Raw genomic sequence first — 25707 nt, forward strand, 5'->3', positions numbered from 1 at the left:
ATTTTAAATGTTTGGGTAGGGGCTGCATGGGGGCTTAATAGAAAATATACGCACTTTTTTTTTTTTTTTTAATATTTATTTTTGAGAGAGAGAGGGAGGGAGGGGCAGAGAGAGATGGAGACCTAGAATCCAAAGCAGGCTCCAGGCTCTGAGTTGTCAGCACAGAACCCGACGTGGGGCTTGAACCCACAAACCATGAGATCATGATCTGAGCCGAAGTCAGATGCTTATTAACTGAGCCACTCAGGCGCCCCAGAAAATATATGTGCTTTTAATAAATTATAGGCCAGAGTGATTTTTGGCTGCTTCTCTATTAAAGTATTTTGTTAACTAATAACCAGTAAAATAGTTTTTCCTAAGTTAGTCCTTTCCTGTCTTTTCAGACTTAAGCAAAGCAAAGAACTGGACCGAGAGAGGGCTTTTGCCAATGAGCAGTTAACCAGAGCTATTCTTCGAGAAAGGATATCAAGTGAAGAAGAACGAGCCAAGGCAAAGCACCTGGTGAGTATTAAAGATTTAGTAGAAATGTCTTGTCTACAAGGAAATCTCTGATGTTCGGGAAAAGCTAAGTACTTCTGGCCAGCTTTCAGTGTTGACAAAATGCATGTTCTCTTTCCTTAGATTTTTTTTTTCTGTTTTTTTTTTTTGTTTGTTTGTTTGTTTGTTTTGTTTTTTTTCCTCTTACAAGTTGTTGACAATTTGCTAAGATTAACCTTGAAGGACTTTTTAAGGCAGGTAACTTGAGAATTATTGCAGTGATGATCAACACTGAGACACTGGCACATGCATCTTCCCTGAAGGGATATTGCTTGTTTGCTCTGCTTGCCTCCCTCCCCGCCCCCACCCCCTTCCCCTTGATTTTGATTTCATTGTCTTTGAAACCTCTGGGGCAAGCAGCCTATCTTGTTTCTATCCCTGCTTGCAACCACTAGATGTTAGTCTGGGAAGTCTCCAGCAAAGGTGAGTAAGTTTTGATCAATCACTTTCTGGGCTTTAGAAAGGGAAAGATGCATAGCAAAGGCTTTGGGGAACTATATTTTTAAAGAAAAGGGATACTTTTTTTAAAAGAAACATTTTGAAACAGTTTAAGAGGAAAGATTATATAAACGTTTAAAATTGATTATTGATAGGGGAAAATTTAAAAGGCACCCATAAATCTGTCATTCTTACATAACTGTGATTTACACTGGGGTGTGTTTCCTCTAGACAATTTTTTTTTAAGAGAGGGGTTGGAGAGAGGGGCAGAGAAAGAGAGAGGAAGAGAATCTTAAGCAGGCTCCGTGTTCAGCACAGGGCCTGACCCGGGGCTCCATCTCACAACCCTAAGATCATGACCTGAGCTGAAATCAAGTCAGACACTTAAGCAATGGAGCCACTCAGGCACCTCTAGACAATGTTGATTCTTAGATCAATTACATACTTTAAGAATTTGTGTATACATAAGAATATATAAGAATTTGTATAATGCTGTATATAGCATTTACCATCATGAACGGTTTCTTATATCAGTGAATGTTCTTGTGAAATGTACTTTTTGATGGCTAAATAACATCCTGTCTTCTCTGTGCGACATAACTTATCAAAGGATTTTCCATTGTTAGGGAAAAGTGGGGCTGCTCTGGTTGAAGTTTGGTGTCCCGACAGCTTACTGCCCACTTCAGTCTTCCTAGAAACCCACATGTAACTTCTCAGGACCACTAGTGTTCATTGGAGTACAGTTGGGAAATCAGTGGAGAAGTAACATGAGACTATATATTGGAGAACTTTGATTGCAGAACTGAGGGGGATGTCCCTTGTTCAGCAGGCCATTGAGAATCGTTGAAAAATTGATAAGAATAGGGTCACTTTGTGTTCTCTCGTATTTTTTCCCTTGGTCCTTTCTTTGAGAGGCCAACTGCTATGACCACATGCCATTAGAGAAAATAAAAGGAAGCCGATGTGTAATGAATCCATTTCTCCAAAGACTAACCCAGGGTCCAGGCTAAATGGGTAGACAGTGAAGCCAGAACAGAAGTGATGGCCCAAGAAAGAAATGTCCAGGGTCAGACTGTTTTGTAGGTCTCTTCTTTCTTGATTCTGGGGTTATAGGGTATAGATAACAACTTATAGTATCTTCCAGATTTTGGCACCTATCATAATATTAGCCAAAACAGAGCCCTCACAGCACTTAGGTACTAAAAGTGGAATTTATACAATAGGATTATAGTTGATCTGTCCTGGCTTGAGTGTTCTTAGAGATTTGAGTGGTAGTTCAAGGCCACAGCAACATGGCTGCCCATAGCAATTTAGCTACCTGATACGAGGTTAACCCCCCTGTATTGTTGTTATTCATTTTAGAAGGCATGCATATTCATTGGATAAAAGTCAGAAAGTAAATAGAAAAATATTGAGATCACTTGGATTAACACTATCCAGAGACAATTACTGTTAATATTCTGGTTTATTATTTTTGTATTCCTTTCCACATTCCACTAAGTCTGTATAAAACATTTATATTAATATATTTATATGTAGTTCCCCAAACATAGGTGATGGCATACATAGTCTCATATAACTCTTACAGTAACCTGCACATTAAAACAATTTAGACTATATGTAAAGATCATTCTGTATTCATAAATATGTATTTGTGTGATCACTTTTAATGATTGATGACTGCATTTCACAGCATTTTCTTCTAATAAGATAATACAGGGACATTATAGAAAATTTGGAAAATGTACAAATTACTAAGGAACTGTCTGTCTCATACTCGTTAGGATGGCTGCTATCAAAAAAACCTACAATAAGAAGTATTGGCAAGGATGTTGTGGGAATGTAAAATGATATAGCCACTATGGAAAACATTATGGCAGTTACTCAAAAAATTAAAAATAGAATTACCATATGATTCAGCCATCCCACATCTGGGTATTTATCTAAAAGATTTGAAAGCAGGGTCTCAAAGAGATATTTGTACATAGCAACATTATTCATAACAGGCAAAAAGTGGAAACAACCCAAGTGTATATGAGTAGATGAATGCATAAACAAAATGTGGTATGGACTTACAGTGGCATGTTATTCAGCTTTAAAAAGGAAGGAAATTCTGACACAGTGCAACATAGATGAACCTTGAGGATATTATGGTGAGTGAAATAATCCAGTCACAAAAAGACAAATACTGTGCGACTCCACTTACATGAAGTGTCTAGAGGAGTCAGATCTATAGAGAGAAATTCTGGAAGGGTGGTTGTCCTGGGTTGTGGGGAGGGAGAAATGGAGCACTTTTTCATGGGTTTGGAGTTTCCGTTTTGCAAGATGAAAACAGTTCTGGAGATTGGTTGAATAACAATGTTAATGTCCTTTTCCTGAACTCTTCACTTCTAAATGGTTAAGAGGGCAGATTTTATGTTATGTGTATATTACCACAAATAAAGATTTAAAAAGATTCTAAAGAAAATAAACATTACTGCACGTGTAATATTTAGAGGGTATAAAGTTTATTCTTCCTTTTCCCCCATATGTCTACAGTCCAGGTTTCTAGATTCTACAATCTAGCAACTTATAAAACAGGATTTAAGTGATTTAAGTCTAATGTTGTCCTTTAGTACTTTGATTCTCAGCTGGAGAAGTAGGCATCCCCAGCACCCGTTATTCCTGTGAGAGTCACTTCGAGAATGTTAGCATGTTTCTGCTGTGAGTGCTGGGCCCCAGTTGCGGCCATTCTTAACCCTAACATGTGAGACTCGTGGAATGGTGATCAAACATTGATTTTGTTCCTCTTTATTTAGAGCCCAGATGTTGCAGCCAGTAAGAAAGTAAAGGTTGGGTTTCACATGTTTGAAGGAATTGGAAAGCTGTCTTTCAGGAGAGCTAGGAAAAAAGAAACAAAACTGATGTGATATTGGTACTGTGAAATAAAACGAACGCCTTCCCCAGTCCCCGTTTTCCTCCACCCGCTGACAGTTGACATTTAGATTGCTGTCTCCGTCCAGGCTTCTCTTCCCACAGTTGTAGCAGCTGGCTTTACTGAAGCTCTTTGAAGGGCAAAGACGGTAGTCCTGTTGTTGAAGTTTTAAAATCGGATCAGATCAGACTTTGCCTTTAGGAAGAAATGCTTTAACTGGAGAAGCTGTTCAGTGCTGCTCTAGATCCGAGAAGCCCATACTAGCCCCTCACTCTCCTTCTCACTGACTGGTACTGATCTCTTAGCTGATTTTTACCCAGAAGTTTTAGAGAGGCAGTTCACTGATAGGAATGAGTGTTTCTTAAGTGCAGGGAAGTCCCTCCATAAAGAATGAAGATTAAATAAAAGGACAGCACCAGGCAACCTGTAAAGTTCAACTTGACATTCTGTGTATCTTTAAGACCTTGTACGTATATAAATCTAATATTTTCTGTGTCATTAGATTTTTAAAAAAAAATTAAAGAGTAGGGAGTTCTGTCTTTTTTAACTTTGGAATTACATTTAATTTCTTTTTAAAATGTGAATTAAAATTTTGGTTTACTCTTTTCTGTCTAATTAAATTTTGTTGACTTAACATTAGTCATTTTTTGTTACCACACAGAACTATGCAGTATTTTATTTTTTCTTTTCTTAACCTAAACTTTAAAAGAGTCCACAGTTTACTTAAGGAAATAGTCAAATAAATATACCTCTAATTATGCAGTAGTGTTCTTCACCCATTGGATGGATGTTTTAGTGAGTGCTTACTGTGTGAAAAACACTGGGCTAGATACATACCAAGTGTATATAAATGAAAAAGACAAAATCTTATTCTTAAGAAATTCACAGTATAGTGTGGGAGACTGATACATTAAAAATAATGGTAAGAAGCACTAACTCTGTTAGCCATGCTACTTACATTCTTGAGAGAATTCTGACTTTTGTGAAAGCAGGGACTTTTAACTCATTGCCACATGTGCATTCGTTTGTTCAACACACATTGAGTGCCTAATATATAAGTGCCTAGCAAAGGGGAATTAGTCAATTAATACTTGTTGGTTGATTAAAGGAAGAATTGAATCTACTCAAGCCCTGAAAATGAGAGAGGGCATGGGAAAGAATAGAAAAGACTTCTTAGGGAAGTGGTGCCTGAGCTGTGTGTTGAGGAATGAGCAGGGATCACGCATATGGTTGAGGAGTAGGGATGCTTTCATGTTGCAGGTGGAAGCATGGAGGCGTGGGGCCAGTGATATACCGCAAGGAGTTGCCAAGTGGGAAGTCCAGGGCAGGGAGTGTTAAGTGATGAGAAGAGGTCGGCGGGGCTAAGATCATGAGTTCTGTGTATGCGATCCAGAGAACCCTGCACCATATACATATAAGGGGAGAAATGAAATGGTTAGGTAGGCATTTTGATATCTTAACCTAGTGAAGTGGGCAGGACAGAGTAGAGGAGGAAGTAAGTGGAAAGAGACAAGTTCAAAGTCTTCATTAATCCTATTTGAGGGCGGTGGTGCTGGAATTTGGACAGTGCTAGTGGGGATGGAGAGAAAAGAGGACAAGTAAGAGATATTTAGATGATAGTACTTAGAAGATTTTAGATTTGAACAGTTGAAAGAAGTGGCAGGGGTGACTCCAAGGTTTCTGTTATTAGAAATCCTCTTATTTTAAATAGAAAAAGTAGCTATCAATGAAAAACATTCTTGGTTAAGTGCATATTGTGCAGTGTGACTTCTGTGTGGAATTGGGGAGGATTCTGGACTCAGATACCACACTAATTATTTTGTTTGACTCTAGATGAGATCATTAGTCAGATTTGGTCCCTTTCTGCACTTCCCTCTTTCGCAAATTTATTGAACACCTACAATGTGTTACACACGGTTAGTTGCTGGGCATGCAAAGATGAATTATATATATCTGCTTAGTTTTCTTTGAAGACTCTCCTACAAGGTGCAGGGTTTGTGGGAGGGTCATTCTTCAACTCTTCTTCTACTTATGTCATATTTCTTTGAATCTGTAAAACCTTGTAGTGTTTAGAAAAAATAACACTAAAAAAATGGGGTAGGTGAATGCATAAATTTAGTTTTTCTAAATTTAAGTGACTGTTTCACCAAAATGTCACTTTTTATCCCCAGTTTCCTTTTTGTCTGAAATGCACCAGTGAAGCAATCAAGAAGAAGAATTGATTAATTTTGTGCTGTGTGCTTTTCAGTTCTATGTTTTGTTTGTGCTTCAAACTGTGACAGTTGAAATTTCATGGTCAAAGAGAAAAAGGTTTTGAAATTTGGGGTATGGAGGAAAATGACTAAATTAAAAGAAGTAGATAAGAATACCAGCGCTGCCCAAATATAAGTGAGGTTCTGCCCAAGGCCAAAGAATGCAGTTGGGATTGTCATTTTGAAATGATCAAAATGATCAGCATGGCTCTTGCTCAAATTCTCTGTAGAAGAACAGTAAGGCTGATCACTCAGGGCTTTTAGTGTCGTTAAGATTAACCAGGTGAGGGGCGCCTGGGTGGCGCAGTCGGCTAAGCGTCCGACTTCAGCCAGGTCACGATCTCGCGGTCCGTGAGTTCGAGCCCCGCGTCGGGCTCTGGGCTGATGGCTCGGAGCCTGGAGCCTGTTTCCGGTTCTGTGTCTCCCTCTCTCTCTGCCCCTCCCCCGTTCATGCTCTGTCTCTCTCTGTCCCAAAAATAAAAAAAACGTTAAAAAAAAAAAAAAAAGATTAACCAGGTGAGCCACATTGCCGTGTTGCAGCAGCTTTCCTGGGTTCTTGGGCTCTTAAATATACTTTAAAAAAAACTGTTGCAATTTTTTGGGTGCAATTTAGCGCTTTGATTATAATCTCTATTGATGTGTTCCCTCTGATTATATATACTGTGTGCTGGTTTTCTTGCAAAAGACGCCAAGCCCAAAATGTTTTGACATGCGTGGCGTATTAATTTGCTTTCAATGCCAAAAATGAAGTTAATGATTTTGAGCTTTTGCTTTTGAAGACGATTTAAATATAGAATTTCTACTTGATGTTTGAGGGATCTAAGCCATGTCGGTAGAAGATATTTTCCTCAGCCTTATTGGTAAGAATGGGACCAGGGATCCATCTACAAGTCTCAGTTACTCTCTTAACAGGAAATTTAAAGGGCATTATCCCTCAAGACTGGTGGAGCCAAGGTGCACTGCACACATTTGCCTCCTGTGTGTTTGGAATCAGCAGGCCATTATCGTTGCCAGGACAAAGCATGCGGATGCCATCTCCCTTTGTTCTTTGTTACCATATGGTCCTTACTTTCTGTGTGTAAAGCAGCATTATTATTGTCAGTGGGAGTGCACGGAGCCCTGTGAAGAGATTGTTCGTGAAATATCCCATGGAAAGGTAGGGCAGCTTCAGGTGTGTTTATTTGCTCCTGCGGTGGAAAAGGAGAGAGACGTTTTGTCTCAGTTTGCCAGCCTAGCCTTATGTTAAGAGCCCAGAGAGAGAATAGGACTGTTACTACAGATTTCAGTGTTAACTTACGTACTGAAAGCTTAACCAGATGAATATACTTCTCAAATGTACATAGTCAAACCCTGTCCTCATCCAGCTTTACGGGAATACCTGGGATCTCAGCATTACCAAGTAGCCTTAGAGAGGCATCCATGCTCAGCAGATACCGTGGGGCCTGGAGCAGAGAATGGCTGAGTGTTCTTCGCGCAGTGGAGATTAAATCTCACTGTCAGGGACGGCGAGGCTGTCCAGTGGACACATTGTACAGGTGACCACAATTTGCTCGTGTTGCTTTTGTCCGAGGAACTACCTGTGTGACCTTGTTGACAAAGTGATTAGAGAAGAAGTAGCACAGTTGAGAATAATGCTGTTGATGTTCTTGCTTACAACTAGTTGTATTAAAAGACCACCGTGAGGAGCAACTCTGCTTAGAATGTGCTGTCATATTTCCATTCGAAACGTCCTGAAAAAAGTGCGTCAAGTTGCTTGCAAGCTGGCTGGCTGAGGGCAGCTCGTGTCGAGTGGTATCCTATGTGGTAGCCCTGCGGTAAATAGCTTATTGACGTCCCATCAGGTGGGTCATTATGGGTGTCAAGGTGAGGTATGGAGAGCACTGAGTAGAAATCCATAGGTAACTAAGGTGCAAAGGGCTGGTTATGATTCCATCTCTTTATAATGATCTGGCATTTATGGTTAACTTATTTGCTTCACTGCCTGGTCTGAAATGAACTGTCATTGGGGCCTTGGAATTTTATCGAACTGACATCATAATCTCATTTCCTGCTGAAGAGGCTAAGAAATATGGCCCTCCGTGTGAGGTTTAACCTTTAACAAATTAAAAGTTTAACATAAGTATAACGAAGTCTGTCAGTCCTTACAAATCCCAAGTAAGATTTTTGCACATTATGTTGTGAATGAGACTGTAAGACAAATGTGCTCCTTTTTGTTTACCAACAGTCTTTTCAGTTTGTCTTCATGGCAAGTCCCAAAGCTGCCAGTTCTGATGTCGGCTTTGGAGAATTGCTTTCAACCCATTGTGAGCAGACCTGTGACTTAGTGAATTCAGCAGTGAATCGAATAGCAGTGATGCTTACTCTGACGCAATGAGATCTGCTTCATTTTTGGGTTTTGGACATTGAAATTTTCACAATGTTACGCATTCTTGAACCACTCTATATTTATTTCTTTTGTGTATCCCTGATTTTATTGCTTAGATGTGATTCCTAAATGGGACTGAATTATGTTCTTTCTGAGTTTCTTGATGTTTTAAACTATGCCCTGCTTTTGGGTGTGGGAAGGTTTATTTCCACGTAGCCTGGGGTTATTCCGTTAACCAGAAAGACATTCAACATTTTGTTCCAATGTGACTCTCTCCACTCTTTTCTTTACTAACTATATTTTAAGGATGACTTCTCCTGAAAATACCGAGGGGCAGAATTACCAAATGAAGTAAGGCCTCCATTCTCCAGAGAGCGGGAATCTGTTTACAAACCTGCAGTATTTATTACATACCTCATTTAGCCCATTCATCATTTTAATAGAAAAATGAGTCATTTTAGATGATTCTGAAATAATTCGAGGTAAGCTACATAGCCCTGGGCAGAATATGATTTACTCAGACGGCACCAGGCTATTTTCAAGAAAATGTAATGGAATGATCAGCACCAATAATTCATGATTACTTGTGGCAAACTCATCAGATGTTTTCATTGTCATAGAAATTTGTTGATGAGATTAAAAGTTTAGAGGAGTTTTCTAGCTAACTTCTCATTTGCCCATCTTTTATGATAAATGACTACAAAGTTACATACTTAACTCTGTGTTTAAATATCCTCTGCCTGTTTAAAACACTGACTATAAATTTAATTCTAGATTGTGTTTAGTATTCTCTTGAGACACCGGTCAGTGTCTCAGGGCTAGTTTTATTGGCGATTACAGACCTGTTTGTATACATTTTCTGCTTACGCACTAAATATAATCCTTTAACGTTTCTTTAGGTTGATTCTCAGAAACATAGCTAACTGAATGCCTGGAACTATAGCTCCAAACCCAAAACACTTGGAAACCCACAGAACGTTTCTAGGTAGTGCTGTATCCCTCATGAGTTTTGTTGATAACCAGCATCACAATGAAAATAGCTGATAACTTGTTTTTAGCGCTTTTCATTTAACCAAGAGTTTCCAAGTCCAGTGTCTTATTTGGTGTTGATAATTGGTTGAAATGGGCAGGACTTCTATCATTCCTGTTACAAATGATAAGAGAACTGTTCAAGGAGACTGTCAACTTAAAGGTTGCACAGGGAGTGAGCTGCAATTAGGTCCCCACTGCCTGGGTGATCTTAGTTGGGGCACAATTTAGCAAATTTTGTTATTATCGAGTTTTTAACCTATAGTGCTTTTACCAACAATATTTGAAAGAGTAAGGGGACTTTTAGGGTTAGGTGAATGTACAAAGGAGAAATTACTGGAGGCATAAAAAAGACATGAAAACGTCATACATATGGTGAGTACATGCAGGAAGTAAAAATACCACAGCATGATGGGCATACTATACTCATGGAGAAGGAACATGAAGGCAGGCAGCCCTGGCCACTCTAGCAGGCCTTGTGTGGTATTGCTTAATGAAATAATGTATTCATTATTGCAACACTACCAGAGATTAAGAATAATCTATTTAAGGACAAGGAATGAGCGAATGCATATTAGAACTAAAGTTTCCTTCTAAGTTATTTTGAATTGAAAAGTTTCGGCCTGTCAGGTTGTAAATTGCAGTATTCCAAAAAAATTTCTCACCTGTGAATGTCAACAGTGCAAAGGATACTGGTTAAATGAAATATTATTGTATATTTTCATAAAGTTATTTTCAAGTGTACTTGTTAAAAAATGTTTGCTCTATTATGTTGTATTTTGAGAGAGGTGATTGATATGGATAGAAAAGGACCAGGTTTGTAGCAATTATCCATTTCCTTGTCCTCAGAAGATCACCAATATATAAAGGAAGAAACTTTCTTTTTTTATGTGCAAGGTAAACTATTTGCAGGGGAGGTAAGAGATGAATTGATTATTTTTCTACTTTGGACAATAAAGATGTGTTAATGTAGCAGGATTCTTGTTGAGAATAGAGATAGGCTTGCTGCAGATTTTTTTTTAATGTTTATTTATTTATTTTGAGGGAGGGAGAGAGAGAGAGAGAGGGAGGGAGGGAGAGAGAGAGGGAAGGAGGGAGGGAGGAAGGAAGGAAGGGAGAAAGAATGAATCCCAAGCAGCGTCTGTGCTATCAGCACAGAGCCCAACGTGGGGCTTGTGCCCACGAACCATGAGTTCATGACCTGAGATGAAATCATGGGTTGGATGCCCAACTGACTGAGCCCCCCAGGTACCCCTAGATTACATTTAAGATTAAATGTAATAAATTCACAATAATATATGTATGTATTCACAGTAATATATGTCCACTTTACTCCTGCAGTGGATTTAGTGAATTGTATGTTTTATGTTTTACTGAACTTTATGAGAAATTTAAAGTGAAGGTATTCCACAGGTTTTCCCTGTAAAAGTCAGACTCTGGATAGAGTTGAAAGAAACTATGTCATTGACCATTTTGGAGATTTGTAAAATTAAAAAACAAAAAAAAAGGAAACAAATTGGGGATGTAGTTATATAACCATGAATGCAGTTTTCAACTTAATTAATGATCCCAAGAATATTTCTTGTTCATAGCAGGTTAATTAATGTAATAGAAAAATTAGTCTTTTTCCTAAAAGTAGGCTTTTCCCTCACAGCTATGGTAGAAGGACAGGAAAGAGCTGGTACCTGATTTTTACTGTGTGTTGTAAAATTAAAACCTGAACATAAGCAGGGCTAGATGATGTTCTTGCATGTAGGTATGTATGCTTTGTGTTGCACACGGTAAAGGTATTTTGTAGACACTACAGAAAATTTTAATTTCAAAATTATTTTCTTAAATTTTTTATTTTACATTTTTAAGTTTCAGAAATTTCCTAAGAACAAAGAACTTTACTCAGACCCATCTAGCACACATGGATTACCATTCTGTCTCTTTCTATGCGTGCCGCACACATACACATTCCTTCTCCGAACCATTTAGCATGGGTTGCATACGTCATGCCAGTTTGCCCCTTAACACTTCCGCCCTTTAAAAATTAGCGTGTTTCTTCGGGTGCCTGGGTGGCTCAGTTGGTTAAGTGTCTGACTTTTGCTCCAGTCATTATCTCGCTGTTCATGGGTTCGAGCCCTGCGTCGGGCTCTGTGCTGACAGCTCGGAGCCTGGAGCCTGCTTTGGATTCTGTGTTTCTCTCTCTCTCTGCCCCTCCCCTACTTGCACTGTCTCTCCTTCAAAAATAAATTATTTTTATGTATTGTTTCTTACATAACCAAGAACAGTTGTCAAAATCAGGACATCTAGCATTAATGCAATAGTTTAATCTTAAAAAAATTTTTTTTTAAACGTTTATTCATTTTTGAGAGACAAAGACAGAGCACAAATGGGGGTGGGGAGGAGAGAGAGGGAGACATAATCTGAAGCAGGTTCCAGGCTCTGAGCTGTCAGCATGGAGCCTGAGGCAGTGCTCGAACTTAACAAACTGTTGAGATCATGACCTGAGCCAAAGTCGAACACTTAACTAACTGAACCACCTAGAGGCCCCTTCAGTAGTTTACTCTTTAATCCAGATGCCAATAATGTTCATAGTAATGTTTCCTCCTGGAACAGGATACATCCCAGGATCATATATTGCATTTTGTTGTCATATCTTAAGACATTTTAAGCATGATTTACGAACAACGGGATCTACATGAATACTGTGTTAATTTCAATTTATGAATTCTTGCTGTTAGAGTTTTACAAAGATGGTGGTAGAATGGGCAGAAAATGATAGGTGAGGGGTTTTATTCAGACATATAGATTAATATTCTATGTTGTGGGTAAAGATTCAGTTGTTTTCGGTATTTTCTTTTCATGAAACAAAATGAAAACAACTTAAATGCTTTCACCAGCATCTGTATTGATTCTGTGTCTTTGAAATGTAGCAGGCATCCATGTTGTATCATTAAAAACTGTTAGAGAGTAAACTCTTATTTTTCTACAGAGTTTTTTGAACAATATTTTTATCTGGAATAGACTTCTCTCTGTCCCCCCTTCCACTCCCTCAAGTACTCCTCCAGGTAATTTTAGGCAAATTGCTTTGTTTCTTTGTGCCCTTTGTTTCTATCTGTTTAAAATGAGGACAAGGTCGTTAATGCACTTTTCTTTCAAGTCTTTTACCTTGATGAATAAATATATAAATACACGAGTTCTAAGAGAATGCAAAGTTCTATATGCTTATAAATTGACTTTTCATAAAGTAATTTTGCTTATGAATAGGTTACCAATTCCAAGAGTCACATCTATTTTAATTTTCTTTAGTTATTAAAAAAAAACCATTTTAAAAAAAGAAAAATAGTTAAAGTTGAAAGCCTCTATTTTCTTGGTTAAATTGGATTTTTGTTATTGAAAACTTAACTCTGATTAGTAGAAGTGGTTTAGTCATAGGCAGTGGTGTAAATGCTGTTAGCAGTCACTGTATTGAAAGGGTCAATGGGTGGCCAGGTGGCTCAGTCGGTAAGTGTCAGACTCTTGATTTTGGCTCAGGTCATGATCTCAGGGTTGTGAGATTGAGCCCTGCATCTGGTCTGCACTGACAGCGGAGAGCCTGATGTAGGGTTTGAACTCACCACCTGCGAGACCATGACTGGAGCCTAAGCAGATGCTCATGCTCAACCCACTGAGCCACCCATGCATCCCTAAAGATTCACCTTTTTAAATGCTTACTGTATTTTCCATTTATTTCCCACTTATTTCTTCAGCTCACTAAAAATCATTTTTTAATTTTCTAGTATGAGCATTGTATCTCTGCCTTGCCCATTTGAGGCATAATTTTTCTTTTCCAACTCCTCCCCGCCTTTCCATGTTATCTCTAGAATGTTCCCGTCATTCTGTTATACATAGGTGACAGGAGAACGTATGGATGCTTCAAAATTTTTTTTTTAACTCCTTGAGGAACTCAGTATATTGTAAAGAAATTTGCTGAGTTCCAACCCTGAAGGCATCCATCAAAAAGAACAAGATCTAAATACAATCCTCCTTTTGGGGCGCCTGGGTGGCTCAGGCGGTTAAGTGTCTGACTTCGGCTCAGGTCACGATCTCGCGGTCCGTGAGTTCGAGCCCCGCGTCGGGCTCTGTGCTGACAGCTCGGAGCCTGGAGCCTGCTTCAGATTCTGTGTCTCCCTCTTTCTCAGCCCCACCCCTGCTCATGCTCTGTCTCCGTCTCAAAAATAAATAAACGTTAAAAAAAAATTAAATTCCATCCTCCTTTAGAATGCAGCATATTTTAACCATGTATCTCCATCTTATAGATCACCATTTCCAAGATGTATGTATAGCTGTACATATGCTCTGCATGTATATTACACTGTTGCTTCCCCCACCCTCTCTTCCCCTCTCCTCTCTTTATATATACTTCACACACACAGACACACACACACACATATTTTTTTTTCTTCTGTGAGCCTTGGGAACATGTACACCGGGCTTGTGGAGTGACACAACAAAGGCAGGCTCATGAAGTAGTCAGGTTTTGTCTTTGTAAATGACATGGCACAAATGCATGTGGTGGATTAAAATATGTTCACCCTGACAGAAGTCTTTTACTTGAAGTGAAAAAGCCTGCCGTCACTTCCAGTCGCAGCAAAGGTTGCGGCAGTAAGGGTAACTTGCCAAGCCGGCGAGTTTTCTCCAGCTCTATTCTGGAGGTATGTTTGTTACTTGATTCTCAGCTTTGAGTTGGTTATAATTTTGTCTTGGCATGTGCTCTTTCCAGAATACATCAGTTTTCATGTTTCTTTGTTTTTTTCCTCAAGATTTATAAAGGGGTGGGGTTAGCTTTTTGTCTGGCAAGTAGCAAGGCCTCTTTGAGTTCCCCAGTCAATAATTGTAAAATAACTAGAAATTGATCCATGCCAGCTGTAAATCCATCCATGCACTTCTGTTAATGTCTGTCATCCTAGAGAAGCTGCACAAAAGACATTTCTGTCCCCATGTCCCTCAAAATGGGACACAAGCAAGTAACAGCCAACTGTGCACGAGGGAATGTTCTTATGGTGGCCACAGTTTGGTACAAGTCTTCTGGAGCTTTTCTTCTGCTTTGTATTGTGTAATTGCAGGAGGTTGAAAAGGTTTTGTCATGTGAGCCTAACTTAATTGGGGGCTTAGAGCTTCGTCCTGCATGTAGGTGGAGTAATGATGTGATTTGATGCTATTGCCAGGTTATATGTCTACAAAATATACTTTTCATTGACTTGGCATGGCCTTACCCTCTTCTCTGTTTCTCCCTCTTATTTCTCTCTCTCTCCAGATAGACGCAAGGGAGGAAAGTGCGGGGGTGTTTACTTTGGCAAGACTACCGTTGATATGCACGTGTGATGCCTGGGAAAAAGGATGCTAGTTGATATCTGGGATAGGGGCACTCCTTCTCCTCTCCCAGCTGTCGTGATGAGGTGTTTGTCATATCGCCACCTTGTCAGTCTGGAGATCTTATGAAGCTTAAAGTTTCTAAGGATGGGGTGCTTTCATGTTGGGAGGTCTTTTCTGTAGTTAGAGACTGCAGTATAGTAGCTTAGAAATAAAGGAGGAATAGTTAGTTGTCTTATAATAAAGTTCAGAACATATTTTGAGTGACTGTAGAGTAAAACTTGCTTGTCACTGATGGAATACATTAACATGTCTAAAGAAAGAATGTGTCAATTTTTATTTTTCAGTCTTCAAAATAAAGTTTCAAAAGATCTTTAATATCATGGGACATGTTTACAATATGATATTTAATACCATACAAGTCCTCATGCTCTTTCTAATCTGTATCTGCGCAGACAGCTTGCTATAGGATATTTTCTTTTTGATTTTTTCTATTTTTAAAACACTTTTTGTGTTTATCTGATTCTCTGAATTGAATATGTGTTTATTATATACAGTTTTTTTTTATATTATATACAGTTTTTTAAAAAAGATCTCTTCAGTCATTAATGAACTGCTTTTTTTTTTTTTTAATGTTTATTTATTTTTGAGACAGAGAGAGACAGAGCATGAGTGGGGGAGGGGCAGAGAGAGCAGGAGACACAGAATCAGAAGCAGGTTCCAGGCTCCGAGCCGTCAGCACAGAGCCCGATGCGGGGCTCCAACTCATCGACCGTGAGATCGTGACCTGAGCCGAAGTCGGATGCTTAACCGACTGAGCCACCCAGGCTCCCCTAACGAATTGCTTTTGAAAGAGTTCTATAAATGGAAGGAAAGAGAAGACTCAAAAAGACAAGAAAAGCTGTGTCCTTCCCACCCCAGCCCTGGTCTGCATTTGTCTGGTGCTGGTGGATGCCTGCCTTTTGTGGAGATACTTCGAGCAAGCTGTCGTAGCGTCGTGCCAGCACACTTCCAGGTCATAAAGCTTTTCAGGTAACTTTCCAGTGTCCACATAGATGGCCTGCAGAAAGAGCATGCCTTGGCCAGAGGTCCTACATGTGTGTTCTTTTTGGCAGACGTAATTCTTACTTGAAAGCAATAATTTGGCCTTTTAGTTCATTTGTAAGTCTCTGTAAACTTCCGAGGCGGTCAGCAAACTGGATTTTGAAACGTGCAATAGTAAGTGCACCCAAGTAATTAATTCCTCGCCTGGGGCCTTTGACAGGTATCCTGATGCCGGTCCTATTAATAGCCCTTGTGCCATGTCCCTGAAGAAAGGAAATTGAGAGGTGTGCTCTGCAAGGCGTGCCCTGTGATGGGAGAGCCTCATCAATTCAGAGCTGCAGCCCACTGCACACTTTTGCCCAGAACCTGCTGTATGGCGCTCTGTCTCCTTCCTTCCCCCGTCTTAGTGGCCAGTCAGCCTTGGTGCAGGTAGAGGTGAAATTGTCTCGCACGATCACTGTACTTCTTGTTACAACTTAAAGAAACTATAGAAATCACCCTACCTAACCTCCTATTTGTGAAGAAAGAGGCCCAGGCCTCTTAGGGATAAAGTGACAGTGAGCTCAGTTTCCACTATCTCTAGTTTTCCTGTCTGGGATGTTTTTCATCATCTTCAGTGGTGATTTCCAGGTAGGCTGTGAAGATTGCAGGCCAGAGAATAAGAAGGCCAGGGTAGATCACTCTTCAACAGAGCTAGGGGAATGCATGTTTATCTTTGTATCACCTCTTCTGTCTCTCCTTTATTTTATTTATTTTTTAAAAATTTTTATTTATTTTGAGAGAGAGAGCAAGTGAGCATGTGCATGCAAGTCAGGGAGGGATAGAGTAAGAGAGAAAGAGAGAGAGAGAGAGAGAGAGAGAGAGAGAGAGAGAGAGAGAATCAGAATCCCTAGCATACTCTGAGCTGTCATTGCAGAGCTCGATTGGGGCTCCCTCTCACGAACTGTGAGATTATGACCTAAGCCGAAATCAAGAGCTAGATGCTTAACCACCTGAGCCACCCAGGAACCTCTGTCTCTCCTCCTTACGTGGTGGTTTTCTCAATGGCCCATTTGCCTACCTCCTCATTTAAGAGACGTAAGTAGCTGGACAAAGATGAATACAACTTCCTAGACTATGAAACTGGTACCTTATGCCCTAGTCACTCTTAAATAATGGGGGAAAGGTCCATATTATTTGTCGGTTATTCAAGGCCACCGTTAGAACGACTTTGGTAGTGAATAAATGTCACTGGCTTCTGTTTTACCTTGAACAGAGGCAGATATATGGTAATTGAATAATGATCATTGATAGACCTCATTCCATGATTATAACGACATTTTATTGTACTCATGTGGAATTTTTATAAAGCTCTTATAATTTAAAACATAACTTGCCTATCACAACCAATGCTCATGGGTTGATCAAGAGTGAACGTTTTCTTTATCTCGTATGTAGATCTGTCTGTAGGTATGTGTGTTCCATCTGCATTTCTCTTTATTCAAGAATTATTTATTGAGAGCCTACTCTGTGCTCCGCACTGTAGTTTATATGCTGGGGATATATCAAAACATACAAAAAGAGAAATCCCTTCCCTAATGGCCTTTACATGTTGGTAGGAATAATTGGTATATATCATGCTTAAGGCTGAGGCCTGAAATACTTGCAGATTAGGGAAAGAGAGGAGTTAACCAAAAAGGAATAAAAATAGTGAACTCCGTATTTCATGCTGTAATTCAGCCTCTTGATCGTGTGTGCACGTGCGTGCCACCTTATATCTATGGAGTGTTTTGTCATTATTCAGGGAATTTTTACTTTTGTGTTTGAGTTTGAACAACTTTGATAATTGGGTCAGATGACGTTGTTTTTGAAAACATGTTTAAAAACTGCACCACGCTTAAAATACCTAGAAATAAATTTAACCAAAAGAGGTGAAAGACCTGTACTCTGGAAACTAAAACATGGATGAAAGAAATTGAAGATGGCATAAACGGAAAGACATTGCATGATCATGGATCGGAAGAACAAATATTGTTAAAATGTCTATACTACCCAAAGCAATCTACAGATTTAATGCAATCCCTGTGAAAATAACACCACAATTTTTCACAGAACTAGAGAAAACAACGCTAAAATTTGTATGGAACCACAGAAGTTGCTGAATAGCCAAAACAATCCTGAAAAAGAACAACAAAGCTGGAGGCATCACAATTCCAGACTTCAAGTTATATTACAAAGCTGTAGTCCTCAAAACAATATGGTACTGGCACAAAAATAGACACATAGATCAATGGAACAGAATAGAAAGCCCAGAAATCAAACCACAATTACATGGTCAATTAATCTTTAACAGAGGAGGTGAGAATATGCAATGAGAGGAAGACAGTCTCTTCAACAAATGGTGCTGGGAAAACTGGACAGCCATAGACAAAAGAATGAAACTGGACCACTTCCTTATAACCATACACAAAAATAAACTCAAAATGGATTACAGACCTAAATGTGAGACCTGAAACCATAAAATCCTGTATGAGAACACAGGCAGTAATTTCTCTGACATCATCTGTAACAACATCTGTCTAGATATATGTCTCCTGAGGCAAAGGGAAAATAAGCAAAAATAAACTATTGGGACTACATCAAAAAGCTTCTGCACAGCAGAACCAACAAAACTAAAAGATAACTTACTGAATGGGGTAAGATATTTGCAAATGACTAATCTGATAAAGGGTGAGTATCCAAAATATATAATCAACTTATACCACTCAACACCAAAAAAACACAAAAAAACAAAAAAACAAAAAAAACAAATGCAAGTAAGAAATGGACTAAAGGCCTAAATAGACATTCTCCCAAGAAGACATCCCGATGGCCAACAGACACATGAAAAGATGCTTGACATTACTCATCATCAGGGAAATGCAAATCAAAACCACAATGAGATATCCCCTCACACCCATCAGAATGGCTAAAATTAAAAATTCGAGAAACAAGTGTTGTTAAGGATGTGGAGAAAAAGAACCCTCATGCACTGTTGGTGGGAATGCAAACTGGTGCAGCCATTGTGGAAAACAGTATGGAGGTTCCTGAAAAAATTAAAAATAGAACTACCCTACAGTCCAGTAATCTCACTTCTGTATTTATTTATATATATGGTGGAATATTATTCAGCCACAAAAAAGAATGATATTTTGCCATTTGTTATGACATGGATGGATCTAGAGAGTATAATGCTAGCAAAACAAGTTAGAGAAGACAAATACCATATGATTTCACTCATATGTGGAATTTAAGAAATAAAACAAAGGAAAAAGGTATAAACCAGAATCTTCGGGGCAGGGGAGGCAGACTGGAGACCCAGGGGAGTGTTGATGTGGCAGTCTGGAGGCAGAAATCCTTCTCCCTGGGGGATCTCATTCTTTGGTCTTAAGGGCTGCTGCTAGCCTTTTGGCCTTTCTGGGCAGGACTTCATGGACTGTTGAGAACTCTACCTGATATGCATTTGGGCCTGCAGGTGAAGGCTCCTCTTGTTTCTGAGCATGGCAGAGTCCCTATTTTGTTGAGATGCAGAAGGTGGCACAAGGGAGGGCTAAGGTGATATCATGTTGGCACTGTCATTTGCTTTCACCTTTCAGCCATTTCTCAGTAATTTGTCCCTGGATGTTGCCTCACGATAACCTCTGACCCTGTCTCCACAGAGGTATGGGTTCTCTAGGCCCCGCAGTCTCCTGTATGTTCTCCTAAACTACAGGGCCAGCCAAAAGTGCTAGGGTTGTAGCCAGAGCTGTGTAATATGGCAGGGTAACATGATGGTGCGTGCCCCACTTCATTCAGTTGAATCGCAACATGTAATTATTAACCGGTAGGTTTTGTATACCTCCTCTGTGTAGGTGCTGTGTCCGGAGCTGGAGGAGCACAGATTGAGCAGGATCCTTGCTCTCAGGACACTTAGAGTAGCCATAATATGGACTGCCATTTACAAAATAAGGTAGTTCAACTAGTAGGTGGTTCAGAAGCAGCAGATGTGCCTTGCTTCTTGTATCATACTCAGGCTGGTCCTTCTGCCTGCAATGTTGTCCTCTGCTTTTCCACCTATCTGAGTCCCCTCGTTTAAATTTTGCCTTTCATTTCAAAGTACAGCATAAATACCTCTTTTATAAAGCCTTCCTGATTTCCTAATTCAGAAATGATTCACAGTCTTTCTGTATTTCTAAAACCTTTTGTTCATAGCTCTTTTATTAATAGGGCCACCCTATAATTTATCATCTAAACAGGGAAAGCGGAAGGAGGCACTATTAATTAATTATATGAGGACAGTACACTTGAACTGGGACATCCCAGGGAAACCAGAACATGTGGTCTACCTACTCATAACCTTTACTCCCTGTTGGAGTAAAGTATGGTCTGGTCAAGTGTGTGTTCATCTCTCATTTTAGAATGTCAGTTCCATTGTAGAGGTGGGAAGGGCAGATGAGAACCTTGCCCTTTATGCTTGCATTTTCACAGAGTTTTACACTCAGTAGGAGCCCAGTTATGCTCACTGAATGGAGTTTCTCCTATCCACAATAGGTATCAGTAGCTGAGCAGCCCTGTTGCAACCTTCCAGCCGGGTAGCTAGCTATCAGAAGGAAATCAATCTGAATAGGCAGAGTTGGGCCAGGGAGAGTCAGCCGTGATGGGGCTCCTTTGGGTCGTTCAGTAGTCCAAATCTTGGTATAATGGCAATTCATGCCCATTCTGGGCTGCTGTGGCCAGTGAAATGACTGTTCTGTTAGGTGGAGGATGACCATGGGTGATGCTCCTTGCTGCATTCATCTAAGAGGACATGGGAACCTAGCTGGGGGGGGGGGGCACTACCCCTGAGGCCAGTAGGTGATAGGGCCCTGTTCCTACATGCTGTGGTTGGTATCTTTAGAGTCTCCATTAAACTTGAACACCTCCTGGCAATATATTAAACTCAAAGCACTTGAGAAGGTTATAATCACTTAGTAAGTTTGCTAAAAGTTATGTAGAGTAGAAGACTCTATAAGGTTCTTTTATAGACTAGGTGTCACTGACAGATGTCCTTGATGAAGGGTCCAGATGACATTAATTCATGGGCTTTTACATATAAATGAAGCACTTGCCATTTAAACAGTCCTTTTCACTGGGTAGACTATGTAGCTATTGGTATTATTAATTCAGGTATTGAATAATATTGAATTTATTACCATGTGGTTCTAGAATAAGTAAATAATGGACACATTGACTTCTACTTTATAGATGACCGTAAGTTAAGACCTCTTTAGAACACTTCAAAGATCTTTAGGTGCGGTATTTTATTGCCACCTCCCTGGTTATCATTATTCTTGAATGCCAGGGGGCAACTCCCATGAAAAGGGAGACACTTAGAATCTTTCTGCAGGTAATGAGCATTTGGTTTTACTACAGTCTATAATTTGGACTTCAGTGGCAAATCGTTAATACAGACTTGAGCTTGGGGTGTCATAACACCTTTTGTCAAGCACCTTTGCTCAGCAAACACTATATGGTGTGAGCTTATTGTAGTCTGTCTCTGTTAAAGTGAACTTCTCATCCATCCATTTAGGGCTGTCTTGAGTGCTTTCCTTTTCTGTAGTTAAAAATCTCTCAGGCTTGGTATTACCTTCCTGGACAGGATTGTTTATTGTTTAATTCTTTACTACATTTCCTGCCCTTCACTTAACTCTTATAAAATCTGTAGCTTACTTTTAAAGCTGTGAATTTTGTTCTGACCTCTTTTTCTCTACCAAGTGTGTGTGGAGGTACAGTAGAAAGGGCTGTGACTCTAGGATTCCCAAGCCTGGCTGGTCACTCATGTCCCCTGGCTAGCTAGTAAAAAACATAAATGCCTGAGTGGACTGGTGGTTACAGGGTGGGACCTGGGCAAGTGCATTTTTAAAACACAGGATTTTATTTTATTTTATTTTATTTTATTTTATTTTATTTTATTTTATTTTATTTTATTTTATTTTATTTATTTTTTTTAAATAAATTTTTAAAATATGAAATTAAATATGAAATTTATTGTCAAATTGGTTTCCATACAACACCCAGTGCTCATCCCAAAAGGTGCCCTCCTCAATACCCATCACCCACCCTCTCCTCCCTCCCACCCCCCATCAACCCTCAGTTTGTTCTCAGTATTTATTTATTTATTTATTTAATTTTTTTTTCAATATATGAGATTTATTGTCAAATTGGTTTCCATACAACACCCAGTGCTCATCCCAAAAGGTGCCCTCCTCAGTACCCATCACCCACCCTTCCCTCCCTCCAACCCCCCATCAACCCTCAGTTTGTTCTCAGTTTTTTAAGAGTCTCTTATGTTTTGGCTCCCTCCCTAACTTTTTTTTTTTTTTTCCTTCCCCTCCCCCATGGTCTTCTGTTAAGTTTCTCAGGATCCACATAAGAGTGAAAACATGGTATCTGTCTTTCTCTGTATGACTTATTTCACTTAGTATCACATTCTCCAGTTCAAGCCACATTGCTACAAAAGGCCATATTTCATTCTTTCTCATTGCCACGTAGTACTCCATTGTGTATATAAACCACAATTTCTTTATCCATTCATCGGTTGATAGACATTTAGGCTCTTTCCATAATTTGGCTATTGTTGAAAGTGCTGCTATAAACATCGGGGTACGAGTGCCCCTATGCATCAGTACTCCTGTATCCCTTGGGTAAATTCCTAGCAGTGCTATTCCTGGGTCATAGGGTAGATCTATTTTTAATTTTTTGAGGAACCTCCACACTGTTTTCCAGAGCAGTTGCACCAGTTTGCATTCCCACCAACAGTGCAAGCAGGTTCCCGTTTCTCCACATCCTCGCCAGCATCTATAGTCTCCTGATTTGTTCATTTTGGCCACTCTGACTGGCGTGAGGTGGTACCTGAGTGTGGTTTTGATTTGTATTTCCCTGATGAGGAGCGACGTTGAGCATCTTTTCATGTGCCTGTTGGCCATCCGGATGTCTTCTTTAGAGAAGTGTCTATTCCTGTGTTCTGCCCATTTCTTCATTGGATTATTTGTTTTTCGAGTGTGGAGTTTGGTGAGCTCTTTATAGATTTTGGATACTAGCCCTTTGTCCGATATGTCATTTGCAAATATCTTTTCCCATTCCGTTGGTTGCCTTTTAGTTTTGTTGATTGTTTCCTTGGCAGTGCAGAAGCTTTTTATCTTCACGAGGTCTAAAACACAGGATTTTATGTCCAACCTTCATTGTGAACAACTGATGGAGGTGAGAGAAACAAGGCCCTCTCCTCCTCTTGTTGGTACCTGGCAGCCCTGTGGTCGGATAGCCTTTTGTGTAAGCTGAACAAGGCTGTTCGTTGGGTGCGCCAAGGCCTGGGTGCCCATATCTGTTTTCAAGCGTCTTCCATGTAATGTGACTGTAACAGCTATCTGAAACATGTTATACAGTAGTCATAGTGTTCATATTTTTGTAGAGATTTAAAGAAGCTATCCCCACCCTTCCTACCTCTCGTCCTTCTCCGCTTCACATCACTTCTTTTGTATTCGGTCTTTGAGAAAAGAGTACTGGCCTTAAAGACGGAAGACCTGACCTCTGGGCGCTTCAGCTAATGAGCCTGAGATATACGGAGTCAGCCCCTCGCTTGTAGCTGCGCTTCAGTTTCCTCTCTTCCAAAAGCAGCATGGTATTTTCTTTATAGCCTTCTTGGTAGGACCCAGTGAGCTAACATGCATGCATTCACTTTGTAAAAACTCACTGGTCTACTTCTTGATTCCCACAGTGGCTGTGTCAGTGTTTCTTCTCAAAATGGGTGATCAACAAATATTCTTAACAGGTTGTAACAGAAGGTTCTCCGAATAACGATGTGTTGTTTCCACTCCTCCTCCTTAATTCTTCTCTTCTCCCCCGCCCCCGCACCTCCCTGTGAGGCTTGCAATTCCACACCTTGATTCACTCCTAGGAAATAGGATATGTTTTGCCTGCAGTGGGTGTCTAGTGTTGGAGACTCACCAGTTAGTAAGTACATGGAACTTTCTCCTTGGCCTTTTTAATGGTTTAATTCCAATCACGTTGTTAAAGCAATATTTCATTACTTCTGATTTTCCTAATTATCATGCAGACAAACAGTGGGGATCATGACATTAGAATAAGTGAGTGGCTTATGATTTTTGCCTCAGAAAGAGAAACTCTTGCTGTTTTTCTCCCCCCTTGAGCAACGCAGCAGTAATAAATGAGCAAGTCCAGAGTACTTTATGATAGATAGTTAATGGTGCTGTGCCTCAGCCAACAGGCCTGTTTCCACAGCATCTGTCACAATTCAGAGTCATTAGCATACCTTTAATGGTTTCTTTTCAAAATAATTTCTACTAGGGCATTTAGAATGCATCAAGGAAAAATATTGAGTTGTAGAGATGAGGAATTTTAAATGTAGACAAATGGTTTTCATTCTCTCAAATGTAATTTTGATAAAATGGAGAAACCACATAGCAACATATTATACAGTGTAACACAATTGACAGCATTTAATGTACTATCTGGGAATTATTTTTTCAGACATTGGAAAATAATTAACAAAACAAATTTTCTAATAAAAATCTAAACTTAAAAAATTGTGGGGTGGGGCGCCTGGGTGGCGCAGTGGGTTAAAGCGTCCGACTTCAGCCAGGTCACGATCTCGCGGTCCGTGAGTTCGAGCCCCGCGTCGGGCTCTGGGCTGATGGCTCAGAGCCTGGAGCCTGTTTCTGATTCTGTGTCTCCCTCTCTCTCTGCTCCTCCCCCGTTCATGCTCTGTCTCTCTCTGTCCCAAAAATAAATAAACGTTGAAAAAAAAAATTTAAAAAATTGTGGGGTTTCTTAGTCCCCTTACTGCCACCCTAGGCTTTCTGATCTGTGTTTGGATGGTCCTTTGGTTGTCTTTCACATTCTGTTTTATGATCAATCATGGAATCAATGTTTTTCTCATCTTATAAGATGAGAAATGTTTTGGGGCGCCTGGGTGGCGCAGTCGGTTAAGCGTCCGACTTCAGCCAGGTCACGATCTCGCGGTCCGTGAGTTCGAGCCCCGCGTCAGGTTCTGGGCTGATGGCTCAGAGCCTGGAGCCTGTTTCCGATTCTGTGTCTCCCTCTCTCTCTGCCCCTCCCCCGTTCATGCTCTGTCTCTCTCTGTCCCAAAAATAAATAAACGTTGAAAAAAAAAAAAAAAGATGAGAAATGTTTTGTTGGTTGTATGTCATTTTTACATAATACTGGTAAGTATTAGCCTTGTTATTTATTTAGTTGTGAGGGGGAAATCTTCAGAGGAGCAAATTAAGCCATCTTTTTCCTGAAATGCCAAGTGCAGGTGAGAGGAGATCTTTATTAGATTTTTTTATTTTAATCATTTTTTTTTTTCAACGTTTTATTTATTTTTGGGACAGAGAGAGACAGAGCATGAACGGGGGAGGGGCAGAGAGAGAGAGGGAGACACAGAATCGGAAACAGGCTCCAGGCTCTGAGCCATCAGCCCAGAGCCCGACGCGGGGCTCGAACTCACGGATCGCGAGATCGTGACCTGGCTGAAGTCGGACGCTTAACCGACTGCGCCACCCAGGTGCCCCTAGATTTTTAAATATGAATGCATTTACAGTGACGTGTTTTTTTTTTTTAAACAAATGACTTTCTTTACTTTTTAAAAATGAAAGCCAGTGTGTATTTTAGCATGTACACATAGCTATTTGAATAATAGTTCCTTATATTTGCAAAGGATCATTTTTTGGATCCATTTATAAAATGTTTTTTCCATACTTAATGTCTACAACAGCACTGTGAAGTAGACTGGG

The 25707-nt window shown here is 39.9% G+C and overlaps 1 protein-coding gene and 1 long non-coding RNA gene across 3 annotated transcripts in view; both read left to right on the forward strand.

Moving 5' to 3' along the window:
- CHCHD3 (coiled-coil-helix-coiled-coil-helix domain containing 3) overlaps nt 1-25707 on the forward strand; it is a 283193-nt gene that overhangs the window by 104110 nt on the left and 153376 nt on the right. For both annotated transcript variants that reach the window (XM_086689810.1, XM_025929858.2), the window contains exon 4: nt 384-501. In XM_086689810.1, the coding sequence (XP_086545936.1) occupies nt 384-501 (118 nt within the window). The remainder of the gene's footprint in view (nt 1-383; nt 502-25707) is intronic.
- LOC147583046 (uncharacterized) lies at nt 509-15438 on the forward strand. Its single transcript, XR_015244877.1, has 2 exons — nt 509-6424; nt 6658-15438. It is a non-coding gene; the product is annotated as an uncharacterized LOC147583046 (long non-coding RNA).

The sequence above is a fragment of the Puma concolor genome, chromosome A2 (genome assembly GCF_028749965.1).
Source record: "Puma concolor isolate L17-30 chromosome A2, mPumCon1.1.hap2, whole genome shotgun sequence".
Classification (NCBI taxonomy): Eukaryota; Metazoa; Chordata; class Mammalia; order Carnivora; family Felidae; genus Puma; species Puma concolor.